The sequence below is a fragment of the Alternaria atra genome (genome assembly GCF_907166805.1).
Source record: "Alternaria atra isolate CS162 genome assembly, contig: 21, whole genome shotgun sequence".
NCBI lineage: Eukaryota > Fungi > Ascomycota > Dothideomycetes > Pleosporales > Pleosporaceae > Alternaria > Alternaria atra.
In genome coordinates, this window is record NW_025091319.1 from 262,141 (window position 1) to 274,561 (window position 12,421).

Below are 12,421 nucleotides of genomic sequence, written 5' to 3' on the forward strand. Positions count from 1 at the left end.
TGATAACTTTTCTCTTCTGTACATTTCGTACGATTATGAATAGATTGTTCGACAAGTATTACTACATGACGTGAGCTTGCAGTATCGCGACAGCCTGTGGATGAGACGTACTTGTTGCCGAAAAGTAGCTATGATGCCTTCGCAGCTGCATCAGCTGCTCTCGCATCTTTCTGCCCAAGAGTATCCAGTACGCTGCGTTATGCCCTCTTTATCCATGTAGGAACCACTGCATTCGCACCCGTGGCTGCTCCATGCACTTCTCGTCCACCACCTCTCATAGAAACTCCGGGTATATCTTCATCGCCCTCACTCTTCCTCTTCATCCCCAAGCCACTAGTAGCAGGTCCGTAGTTGTCGTAACCGAACGCGGGTATCACTCCTCTATGCGCATCAGGTCGGTCCTAACGTCCCGGCGGTCCAGGAGGATATCTGCCTGGGGGTCCACCAGGCGGCATGCCCATACCTCCCGGTGGTGGGTAGGGCATACCTCCAGGAGGTGAGGCTGCATTCCCTGGTGGTGGGAAGGGAAACGGTGGCATCCCTTGAGGTGGGCCGCCGCCCATATGTGGTGGTGGGAACGGTGGCATATTAGGAGGCATTCCGCCAGGGCCCGGAGGCATACCTTGAGGAGGGAACGGTGGCATTCCGGTGGGTGGCATTGGAGCTGTTGTACTGTCAGTATGGGACTGGTAGGTGGTAACTGTGAGGCAACTTACGACCTCCACGGCCCATGAATTGTGGTGGCATTCCACCCATAGGAGGCATTCCTGTAGTCATTAGCATTTTTTCGTTTCTTGCGACTCTCGGTGTAGCCTACCTGGCGGTGGGAATCCAGGCATACCCATGGGTGGCATTCCCATCGGGGGCATTCCAGCCATTGGCCCTCCAGGGAAGCCTCCAGCCAGGTTCTGCTGAAACAGCGGGTTCGCTTGTCCTTCTGTGTTGTAGGCGTCGGTGATACTGTTGATGACTTGCTGTGTCTGGTCGCTCGATATCTGCTCGTAGTAGGCCTGGACGTTGCGGAGGTGGTTGCGGCCATTGTTATGGGCCTTCCGCACGCTCATACTGTCGTGGGTGAGGTAGACATCACAGTAGTCGCAGAAGAACTTCGGCATTATGTATAGATTGTTCGTCTAGGCGTGGAGATGGGCTGTTCGTAATGAGGCAGTCGGTAGCGAAGTTGCGCGTGCAGCATTGGGCGCGTCGCAAGAGCTTAGAACTGGAAGAATACGGTCGGCGATAATTGCGCCGATGGCCTTGGCGAGTTTGGTCACCTTTTCACGTGCTCTCGTACCTAGAGCCTCAATATTACATGTCACCACGCCACATCGCGTCGCACCTATCGAATTCTGAATTGGTTCCATTGTAACAAGCTCATGCTTATAATTCAAGGACACACAACTCCTGTTACAACACGGGTAACAGACGCCATCCAGTAGAATCACTCATCGTAGACATAGAAGGTCTCGTCTGATGTGCACGCATGGAACCTTCGAGTATTATCCTCTTATTTAGGATCATGCGCTGATACCTCAATCTCCACCCTCATAGCATCCTCGCCCAGTTTGACCACACCAACACACGTCCAGACAGGCTCATGATCAGGCACCCATTTCTTGAAGTTTCGCACCATAGCTCCCAATGCCTCATCATCCATGGGAATGTGGTAAGAGTTTACACGAAACACTTGCGACCATCCCTTTCCACCGGCATTCTTCAGAGCGAGCTCTACGTTCTCGAAAGCTTGGTCGATCTGTGCGTTGATGTCTTCGGGTATGATTTTGGTCTGGGGATCCCATCCACCTGAGATCACAGTTATCAGTATGTGACCATCATGGGAGATGGGGTTATGGGTTACCTTGGCCTGCACACTCAATGCGATCACCGACACGCACGGCTTGGCTGTACTTGAAGTTCTTCTTCGCCGATTCGCCCTTGCCGGGGTATGCGTAGTATTGAAGGTGCGACATGTTTTCCGTAGTAATTTGCGTTGCTGGAAATTTGCTCTCAAAAAGCATTAATTTGCTATGACAGACTTTCGTAGCATTGCAGCACTTCTTAAGTATCACCATCGGCATATGCCGCATGCGCTCGATGATGCCGAAAATAGCTTACCAATTTGACCGCGAGCTATGGTTAGTTGCTTCGAAGGCTCCATGTTTCTTTCCCCGCAGTTCTGCTGATCCACTGCATTCTGCGTGCGCAATAAGATCAGTCGGGTTTCCCTCCACTCAGTTACTTGAAAGCATGTTCATACCGTAGACGACGCCACGCAAGCAAGCAGTTCGTGTCTTTGGTGTCATATGTGGCAACTCGTGCTTGAGGACAATCTCAAGAGCAGTTTCATGGTGGATGCGCCAAGATGCTTTTGTCCAATCTCTAGTTTCTACTCGTTAGGACGATTGAGCACTTTTTTGTGCTGTAGCGCGTACTGCATCATGCCCGATGTGAAGGTGTATTCCGGATTAGCGTTGTGTAGACGTAGGTGTGGAAGTAAAGTACATAGGTAGAAATCATACTCAATGTCATAGCAACGAACATGTCGGGAGAAATGAATATGTTCCTATCACTCCAACATTATTACGATATCTGGAGGCACCTGGACTGGAAAGGAAAAAGGCATAACGTTGCGATGCATTCTTGTCCATCGGTTGTTCATGACGTCAAGTTGTTAGCCGTGATTGCGGCTTCCAGGTACGCGACGCACTTGGCTCCTTACAACACACGCTTAGCCCACAACTTTCCTCCATTCATCTCCTCGTCACCTCGTAAGGTCATGCTTAACTCTTCACAAGGTAGGGAATTGATCCAGCATATACTTCTCGATCGATGAAGGCCAAATATCGCATTACGAGGGAGCCCTGATTGCCAGCGTGACAATTGGCTCAAATTCTCAGCACGACCACGAAGGGGGTTGGTGCGACCGAACATACGATACTCTCTGCGCAATACAGTGAAGAACATTAATTGCTATGTCGGCAGGCGATCGAAAAGCGCGTAATACCGCACGTGTCTCAAGCATAGTTATATGTTGTCGTAAGGATGTCCACAAACACGCTGTGAGCTGTCAATCTACTGTGCGCTGGGGAAGAAGAGCTATCACATACCAGGCGCCTCTCGGAGAAGTCTTTGCGAAGCTCCAACCACACATCACAGTCCGCACAATCCAACCCTTCTTCCGACTCTATTTTGCATGGAGGTTGTTGCTCTGCAATCCGCTTTTCTGTCGCGTTCAGCCATGGCTTCTGTAGTGGCCAGTCAGAAGTGTACAAACTTGGCTTCCGCCAACGCATCTCTTGCATTCCAACTTTCCGTCGGCGAACCGAGGTACGCATCATGATCATCGGCTTTATTTCGAAACTCGCCAGTCAAAAGATCATATTTGCGATGTGGTATCACTAGGGCCGATGTGCCGAACACCTTGTTCAGGATGTCCATATCGTAGTCATGGCTTTCGTGGTGCTCCATTGCGCTTTGCACCCGCTGCCAGCTATCTTTCGATGGCTGGATAACTACAAGCTGGGACGATAAGAAAAACTGATCCAGCCAGTAGGCGCGAGGCATTGCAACTGGAGCTGCAGGAAGGAGAAAGAGCTTGTCCATGTGCTGCTGAATATCAACAAGATACATTTTCACCAACGATCACCGTCGAGCTTTCGGAATTGGAGGATACGTACATCTAACAGTATCACATCAGAGTGTAGGGAAATGACGCGCTTGTACTGAGTCTGGTCCCATGCTAACAACTTAGTGTAGCTGTCCTGCCACGTTGCGTCGTTCCCGTCGACGTAAGTCTTTACCTGGACAGGGTTTAAGTTCGCATGATACTGGTCCCGAGCTTGAGCAAGCAGTCCGCCTTCATAGTCAGACTGACCATCGTAGTTGTTGGAATCTTCCTGTGGCGTCGATGCAAACGCGACGAGAAGGTTGTTCCAAGTGACTTCCTTCACCCACCAGGACAGCATCCATGTGGCTCACCGATGCCACCAGAGTATGGAGAGCCCGAGAAACAACAGAATGAAATGCATCCTGGAATGCAGGAGATGTACACAGCTCCTGAAGCTCAAGAACTGCCAGCCGGAGCTGATGCGCGTCTCAAGTGATAAGTTCGACGTAATCACCTCCTCTAGATCAATGCGGCGTGAGACTTCGATGTCCTGTCATACTCAGAAATACTGTACTAGTATGGCTGACGATGAAGAACGGCGGCTCCTTTGCATATCGATTCTCCGTCATAAATGTACTCTCTTTAGATCTCAGGACATTAGATGTCCCCATAGCATTCGAATTAGCAACGTGTTCGACCCACCGGCTACATTGCATGTATGAAGACGGAACTACGACCCGTGGAACAGGGGATAGAGATTGCTACTGCGCGGGGTATTGCCATGAGTAGACACCGTGTACGTCAACATAGTCACCATCTCAACCCATCATCTTGACTGTACTTTGGGAAACGCGTGTGCGTGTTTCCATGTACAACCCTAGATGAGTGTAAAGCCATTAACGGTCTGTTTATCGCTAGGTCTATCCATACTTCGTCATACAAGATGCTGCGACTGTTCTGTAGTTATACTGGGCGCCTGAAGTAAAACCTCGCCCTTGCTCAAGCTGGAAACGCCTGCAGATTGATAACGCACAACGCAATATGATTACGCCCAGCATTCCACTCCACATAAGCAGCATGAGGTGTCCCACAGGGAAGTGCGCATTGCGCAATCCTTCATCTCCTTCAAACATTCCACAACACGATGGAGCGCAGCGTTGATAACGGCGCCGGCGGACCAAGCCCCGCCCGCAGCGGCTACACCACCCTCCTCACGATTGGCCTCCCAACCGCACTACTCCTGACGTACCTCGCACGCGTTGCCTTACAATGGTACCGTCTGTCGCACGTTCCCGGGCCCTTTTTCGCATCGATTTCCAGTCTTTGGATGATAAAGCAGTCGCTCAACGGCCGATTAGCCTATGCGACGAAAGAATTGACAGATAAATATGGCCCGTTGGTACGCGTCAGCCCAACCGAACTGGTGACATACGATACAGACATTGTGCGCAGAACAACGGCAGTGCGATCAGAATACACGCGAGGGCCATGGTACAATGCAATGAAGTTGGAGCCTGGACGAGACAATTTGTTTTCGATGCGCGATGAGGCTGCGCATATGAAGCTGAGGGCTAAGATGGCGGCGGGGTACTCGGGGAAAGAGAATGAATCCATGGAAGACACTGTTGATAAGCAGATTGCTGCTTTTATCGGCCTCATTGATGAGAAGTATGTTTCCACTAGTACTGAATACCGGCCTATGGATTTCGCGCTCAAGGTACAATACTTTACCCTAGACGTCATCAGCGCATTGGCGTTTGGGAAACCATTCGGGTACCTGACGCAGGACGAGGATCTTCACGATTACATCAAGATCACCACCGCGTATATTCCCTTCATGGTGGCTCTTGGGAGTGTACCTTGGCTGGCTGATCTTTTGCATTCGCGCCTAATGAGAGGACTCCTTCCGAAGGAGAGTGATAAGCTTGGCTTCGGGGCGTTCATCAACGTTGCAAAGAATGTGGTCGCGGAGAGGTTTGCGCCTGAGGCGAAGCCGCAATTCGACATGCTGGGGTCGTTCATTCGTCATGGTCTTACGCCGGAGGAAGCATCGAGCGAAGCGCTTCTCCAGATTGTCGCTGGAAGCGACACCTCAGCATCCACCATCCGCGCCGTAATGCTCCATATATTGGCCAACGCGCCCGCATACAGAAAACTGCAAGCTGAGATCGATAACGGCATTGCTAATGGAACAATTTCGTCGCCCATCACAGATGCTGAAGCAAGACGACTACCGTACTTGCAAGCTTGTATCAAAGAGGGCTTACGCATCCTGCCTCCGGCCACCGGCGCAAACTTCAAAGCTGTCCCTCGAGGTGGCGACATCCTCGCCGGCAAATTCATTCCCGCAGGAACCCAGATTGGGTCTTCACATCTCTCTATCCAGCACTCGACAGTCACATTTGGCCCGGACGCTGAGCTCTTCAGACCAGAGCGCTGGCTCGATGCCTCGGATGATCCTGCACGTCTTGCGCACATGACCAGTACGGTAGACCTTGTCTTCCACTACGGCAAGTACAAGTGCTTGGGTCAAAATGTAGCTTTGATGGAATTTAACAAGGTATTTGTCGAGCTGTTAAGGAAGTTTGATTTCTCTACCGTGCATCCGCAGAATGCGGCGCGGATAAGCAGTGGGGGGATATGGGTTATGGAAGATTTTTGGGTGCGGGTTACACGCCGTACGACTTGAGTTGGGACAAACTGCAACGGTTGATTAGATACGTGCTTGATGATTATGCTGCTGAAGCACCCGTCCAATTCGATGCGATCATAGCTCTGTAGATGCTCGTTGTAAAGCTGAAAAAGACTGATGTGTTGCCGGAAGCACAGCAATACTTCACTGATCATTGCAGCAATCAGAATCGAATGTGCACGTTCTTGTTGCATCCGTGCTTTTCCTTTTTTTCGATGGATATACTTTGCACGATCTCAGGGACGAATCTAGATGCGATGGAAAGCAGGGCTTCCGCGTCCAATACCAACTCGACCAAGATCTCTTGAGTGAGTTTGCATCGTCGGGGTGTCATGGCTGATGCTCATTACGATGTGACTATTTATGGGCTCTTCTTGCAGCTTCGAGTACATCGTATGGCTTTCTAGTTCGGATCGCCCGTGTCCAGGTTCGCCAAGTTATAAAACTCGAGACACGTGATTTGTCGTGCAATCACCCATTTAGACAGATGTGCGAAATCTGACAACTGTAAGATGCAGTAAGAGGAACGTCTGCGAAAGCAACGCGCACGCGCCGCTTAGTCTATGACCGCTTTGTTTCAGGACAGTGCTGTCGCATATCGAAACTGCTGATCAGAGCGCGGCAGTAACAAGTCCATGCCGGATGGCAAGAAGCATTTACCACTCTATATACTCGGCTTCAGCAACTCTGCATCACTGCGCCAACCAAAACTGCAGATCAGAGCGTGGCAACGGGAAGAAAAAGAAAGAAGCGCCCGTGTCAGAGATGTAAGAAGCATGTACCGCCCTCGGCTTCCCAAACCTAGTCCGAGAAACCGTTGACCATCGCGCAACGGCAAAGGAAAGTGCTGAAGGTGTAAGGAACATGTACTATACTCGGCTTCCAAAACGCAATCTGAGTCGACTGCAGACACTTGGAATGCGTAGCGTGCGCAAGAGGTCAATGATGGCACAAAAGCATCATATGCTCGATCCGCCACGTGCACGCATCGCGAGCAATACCCGTGGACCGGTATCTCTAACTGGTGTGACTTTCCTCATTGACGATGCTGCGCTGGTAGGCCTTCATAGTTGAGTGCAACCAAAAAGGTAGCCATGAGGCTGAGACAAGCCCTATTAGTAGCTCGAACATGCGTTCTACACATAGATTGAGTTTTTCTCATGTGGCACATGCCCGTTTGGACGTTGATCCAGTGTAAGTGTATGTATGCAACAGTTGCCAACAAAGTTGGCGGTGTAGAAGCATAGCGCACGCAGGTTCAGTCTCGGCTATCCAAAAAAAGAATGTACGGGATGGTTTTTGTCAAGCTCCATGGTGCTAAGGTCAGCCTTCTTCAGCCTTCCAACAGTAGTGTTATTGGTTTTCTCGTGTCGGAGACGACTAGCGCCGAGTCGTTGGCGGGGTAGGCCGTATGCCACTCTGCCCTCGCAACATCATCACGAATCCTGCTTCGTACTGTAGAATTAACCTCGTACAAAGAGAAATTGAAGCTTCCAAAGTGAGAGTGGAGTTTGCGCCTCAAAATAGCGGGCTGATAGCCTGTGCGCCAGGAGATTGCGCTGGTGGCATTGCATGATAAGGTGGTGATAACGGACATTGTTCGTGCGAGGTTATTCCCGTACGTGTGTGGAGCGATTGTGACGATGCAGATGGAGGGTGCGAATTTAGCGAAGGAAGAAGATGCATGCTGTCGATCCCCCTTTCATCCTCCCAGCACCACCAGTCTTCTCTCCTGCAGCGTAACTTCAGCCATTTCCCACCATGGCACGGCTGGAGAAAACGGTGTGGGCTTAACCTACATAGGGGAATGCTAATACAGTCATCGCGCGAAGATGACGATGCCGTATCCAGATTGATGACACGCCCACACGCGATGTGACCGACTGCATGACAGTATTGGCACGTTGGCAGCGCCGTCACGACCGGAAGATTGCTAGGTACCGCAGGCGTTCCTGAGGTACTATATTTGGATGCGAGGAACTTTTGGGAAGCGAAGAAAAAAACACGATGCGTCCTCCAATCAAGGCGACCCTGCATTCCGGCAGCCGGCAGCCAGCAGGTCCGCCGCGTGAACGCAGCGTGGGAAGCCCAAGGAAAAAGACAAGCTCCACAGTAGTTCGGCTCAGCCCTTTGGCAATTTCGCTCGACTCGGGTTCGCCTCGTACTAGTAAGCAGACCCAAGAGCCATGGCAAACAGCATTACCCTCGTGTGTAGACCAGCAAGACCGAGGTAGGCCTGACGTGGAAGCTCGGCTCCCTTTGATGAGCCACAGCACAAAAGCAGTTTAGCTTTCCACTTATCATTTGTTCCCTCTGCGCACGCTTACTTACTTTCCAATACAACGTTGCAGGCCTAGGCCGGATTGACACCCACGGTACATGCGCGCTTCGTATTTCCATGGCGGATGATCAGGTGTCGCTGGTGAGACGGCTCGTCGCGCGGACTGCCATTGATCTGCAGTACGAGGCGCGCGCTGCAGGCAATCCGGCGGTAGGGCCTAAGATGCAGGTCCCAGGTATAAGGATGACCGGTAGTCCTACATTATCGGGACCTCTTCTTTCGTACAGCCCGCCCAACAACAACACCAAGCACCCGCATTCGTTCTTGGGTTGCCGTCCTTCGCTTTTACACTACTATCAATTGGGACTTTTAGTACTTTAATAATACTTATACCTTAATCATGCGTACCGCATTCTTCTCTGCCGCTTTGGCTACTGTAGCCAGCGTTTCTGCGCTCCCATCACCTCAGGAGATTCCCTCCACCAAGCTCACCAAGGCGCTCCCAGTCAACATCTTCGCCGACACACCAAAATTTGCCCAGCCCATTCCTCTCGAAACGGCCAAGTTGATCTTCGAGGAGCACAATGCCACACAGCCAGAAGACGCACCTGCTGCATCCTTCCGCGTCACAACTTTCGCCGCTGCTGCAACATGTCCCAACGTACGCACCCGCATCGAGTGGGACTCATATCCCGACAGCAGCAAGCAGGCATTTGTCGATTCAGTCAAGTGCTTGATGAGCCGCGCCCCCTCAGGCCGATTCCCCGCATCCAAGAGCCGATACGAGGATCTTGTCGCGCTGCATCAAACCCTCACACCTAATGTGCACGGAAACTCAAAGTTCTTGCTCTGGCACCGTTACTACCTCTGGACATTTGAGGATGTCCTGCGCACAGAGTGTGGCTTCAACCAAGCCCTGCCCTGGTTCGACGAGACGCGCTATGCTGGCCGCTTCTCGCAATCCTCCATCTTTTCTGCCCGGTGGTTGGGAGGCATCGCGCTAGGTGGAAACTGTGTAACCAATGGTGTAAGTACAAAAGCCTTGTCCCACACGCCTCCTGTGAACAAAGTAACTGACCCGCTACAGCAATTCGCCAACCTCGCCATCAACATTGGTCCCGGCCCGGGCAACCAGCCCCATTGTCTTGCACGCAACGGTGACGGCGCCAAGACGCAATACTGCAACTCCGACTACGTAAACCAGTGCAACGCTTACGGCGACTTTGCTGGCATGGCCTCCTGCGCGGAGGGTGGTCCTCACGCCTGGGGCCACAACGGTATTGGAGCCGTCATGCAAGACACGTTCGGATCGCCCGCCGACCCCATCTTCTGGCTGCACCACGGTTTCGTCGACCGCAACTTCCGTATCTGGCAGAACAAGAACTCTGCCCGTGTCAGTACCATCAACGGCAACGACGTATCAGGCAGGCCGCTTACCCTCGACACAACCGTCAACGTCTACGGTATCCGACCAGATGTCAGGATTAGGGATATCCTCGACACCACTGGATCGACACTGTGCTACAAGTACAACTACTAGGACCTGTTTGGCTTCTTGACTAGCGTTGTCTGGGTAGTTCTACCTGTTTTAGCGCATTGGTATTATTAGCGATTCTGTATATACTCTAGTATAATGCCATGCGTATCCAAGATTCGCTTTTGATTGATCGAAGAATTGTGAATATCGTTACACTGATCTCTTCATGCGCGATGAAAATCATTGGGTCGCATATCTCCGAGTGAACGAAAGTGGCGTAAACAAGTTCTAATTTAAGAACATCTGTGAGCATTATGAATCTGATATGGCGCTACGATGATGCAATCGAGCTTGGTGGGCTCGGATGGTAACTCTCGGATTCAGTGTCGACACCATCAGCTGTCAACGGGCACTGCCCTCCACAAATCAGATAATTCGAAATGGCAGCGGCGAGCTCCTCGTCGTCGTCTAGTCGCCACCCAAACCATCCAATCTCACCAAGCATGCCTGATACAGTTGCATGTTCGAGTGATAAACACTCGGCCACCTTTTGCAGTACCTGCGGCCATGCGCAGTACCGAACGAACCTCGACGACACATCCAGCCCTTTCTCTAGTGTAACGCTCCCGTCCACTTCCCAGTGGATATCGTGGAGTCTGAGATCCTTCAACGTTGAACAGTGTCTGTCTAGAAGCGACACCAGTGTGTCTGGCGTAGCATAGAATCGGCACAACGATAATTTCCGCAACTTCGGCCACGTATGCTTAGAGCCAAAAACCTTGGGGATGGTCGAAACAGCTCTGCCCACGAGCGTTCTCGCGTTCCCGTTGTTGAGGTCAATTCGAAGACATTCAAGCTGTGGTGAACGCCTCAGAAACATGCTTAATCCATCCATCACCAAACCCTTCGACAGCTTCCAATCATACTGAGTGTGATACGTCCACGCCGTTATCGTGATGTTGAGACTTGTCAAGTTATCGAAATTGCCCAGCATTGTTGGTTGGAAGAAACTGGGGTGTACTCCATTCAGCTTGAGCTTTCTCAACGAGGATTTGCAATATTGCAGTATAGGCAGGGACGCTTCAACTCCTGACAGATTGTCAAGGTCATTTGTACCTTGTCCTCTAAGCAATATGGCTGATGCAGGTAAAGGGGTTGGAAACGTGTCTGCTATTTTTCGTAGACCCCGGTGGGCCAACAAGAGCGTGCCATTGACTACGTGAACCGATTGTAGGTTCTGGAAACACTCGAGCGCCTGTAGGCGTCTCCAGGCTTTCCTTGCTTTTTTCTCATCCGCCAATCCGTCGAGATACACTTCCCATTCTCGTCGATTTTGCGAAAGCTCGGTAAACCTGGATGCGTGTACCTCTCCCGAGTCCTCATTAATCCTTGCTGTTCGGGCAAAGTATCGTTCCCATTCGTGAAAGTCCCGCACCATCGGTATCCTCCATAGATTAACGTCCCAGAAGATGGTCTTCACACATCCCCGGAGGCGTTCACTCGCACTGAGCTCCTCCAGGCGATCAATGCTCGCAGTGCTGTAGTGGAAGACGATCGTGCTGAATAACTCTTTGGTACCTATGATGCACAACTGTCTGTTTGCGAGTCGATAGCTTGGGAGGTCCTCACGATGGATGTATTGCGCGATAAGGCGATGTATTTCTGCGGGAAGGTGTGGAATGTCCGCCGTCATCTTAGCGTATCTTCACAAATTCTTCAAAATTGTAGGAAAATTGTGCTTTTGGACTCTTCGGGAGGCGAGTGACGGTTCAGGACGCGCTCCTGGCAATTTGAATTGTTCTCGACAACTGCGTTCATGGTATCAGTGTCTGCGGATGTTGCTTGCATTGTATGACGCACGCAGTCGTACCTTGTTCGGCACAGGGGCCAGGAAGAGCTGCGAAACCGGGTCGATGCATAAGCGCCCCAGAGCGATTTGTTACTAAGCGGTATGATATGCGAATGATCGTTTGAGTGCCGCGAGATGTGGGGCATGACGAAAAGCTAGGTAAAGTGTCGCGCTAATCACGAAAGCACGTGTGCATGAAAGCGAACTTCCTGAGCTCACAACCTCGGAACCTTCAGAACCAAAAAATCGGGAGACCAAGATGCGAATGAAACTACATTTTGCCATGGCCTCAAGAGTTGTGCTGAAAGCTATGAGGATCGATTGGAGAGCCAGGACATCTTTGCGCGCGCAGTACGAGCTAATCAATTTAAGCGAGGAGAACCCCCTTGCTCTTGCCCCCCCTCACAGCAGCACTCCACACCCCAACATGAACTCCATATGATCATCCATCAGACACATACCCCTTCCTTGCACCAGTTCTCGCATCGATACGCAAATCGGTAACCGTCTTCTGT

General features: G+C 51.2%; 4 protein-coding genes across 4 annotated transcripts; 2 read left to right on the forward strand and 2 right to left on the reverse strand.

Moving 5' to 3' along the window:
* Window positions 1–58: 58 nt before the first annotated feature.
* On the reverse strand, window positions 59–1,115 carry ALTATR162_LOCUS525 (uncharacterized protein; the record flags this gene model as incomplete). Its single annotated transcript, XM_043308119.1, has 5 exons — window positions 59–61; window positions 112–137; window positions 407–664; window positions 717–767; window positions 818–1,115. The coding sequence occupies 5 exons, from the start codon at window positions 1,113–1,115 to the stop codon at window positions 59–61; spliced, it is 636 nt and encodes a 211-aa protein (XP_043164054.1).
* Window positions 1,116–1,507: 392 nt separating this feature from the next.
* ALTATR162_LOCUS526 (uncharacterized protein) lies at window positions 1,508–1,970 on the reverse strand (the record flags this gene model as incomplete). The annotated part of the gene is made up of 2 exons (XM_043308120.1): window positions 1,508–1,803; window positions 1,859–1,970. The coding sequence occupies 2 exons, from the start codon at window positions 1,968–1,970 to the stop codon at window positions 1,508–1,510; spliced, it is 408 nt and encodes a 135-aa protein (XP_043164055.1).
* A 2,781-nt stretch (window positions 1,971–4,751) lies between these two features.
* On the forward strand, window positions 4,752–6,296 carry ALTATR162_LOCUS527 (uncharacterized protein; the record flags this gene model as incomplete). The annotated part of the gene is made up of 1 exon (XM_043308121.1): window positions 4,752–6,296. One exon carries the CDS (start codon window positions 4,752–4,754, stop codon window positions 6,294–6,296), a length of 1,545 nt encoding a protein of 514 aa, XP_043164056.1.
* A 2,684-nt stretch (window positions 6,297–8,980) lies between these two features.
* ALTATR162_LOCUS528 (uncharacterized protein) lies at window positions 8,981–10,120 on the forward strand (the record flags this gene model as incomplete). The annotated part of the gene is made up of 2 exons (XM_043308122.1): window positions 8,981–9,607; window positions 9,668–10,120. The coding sequence occupies 2 exons, from the start codon at window positions 8,981–8,983 to the stop codon at window positions 10,118–10,120; spliced, it is 1,080 nt and encodes a 359-aa protein (XP_043164057.1).
* Between the last annotated feature and the right edge of the window lie 2,301 nt (window positions 10,121–12,421).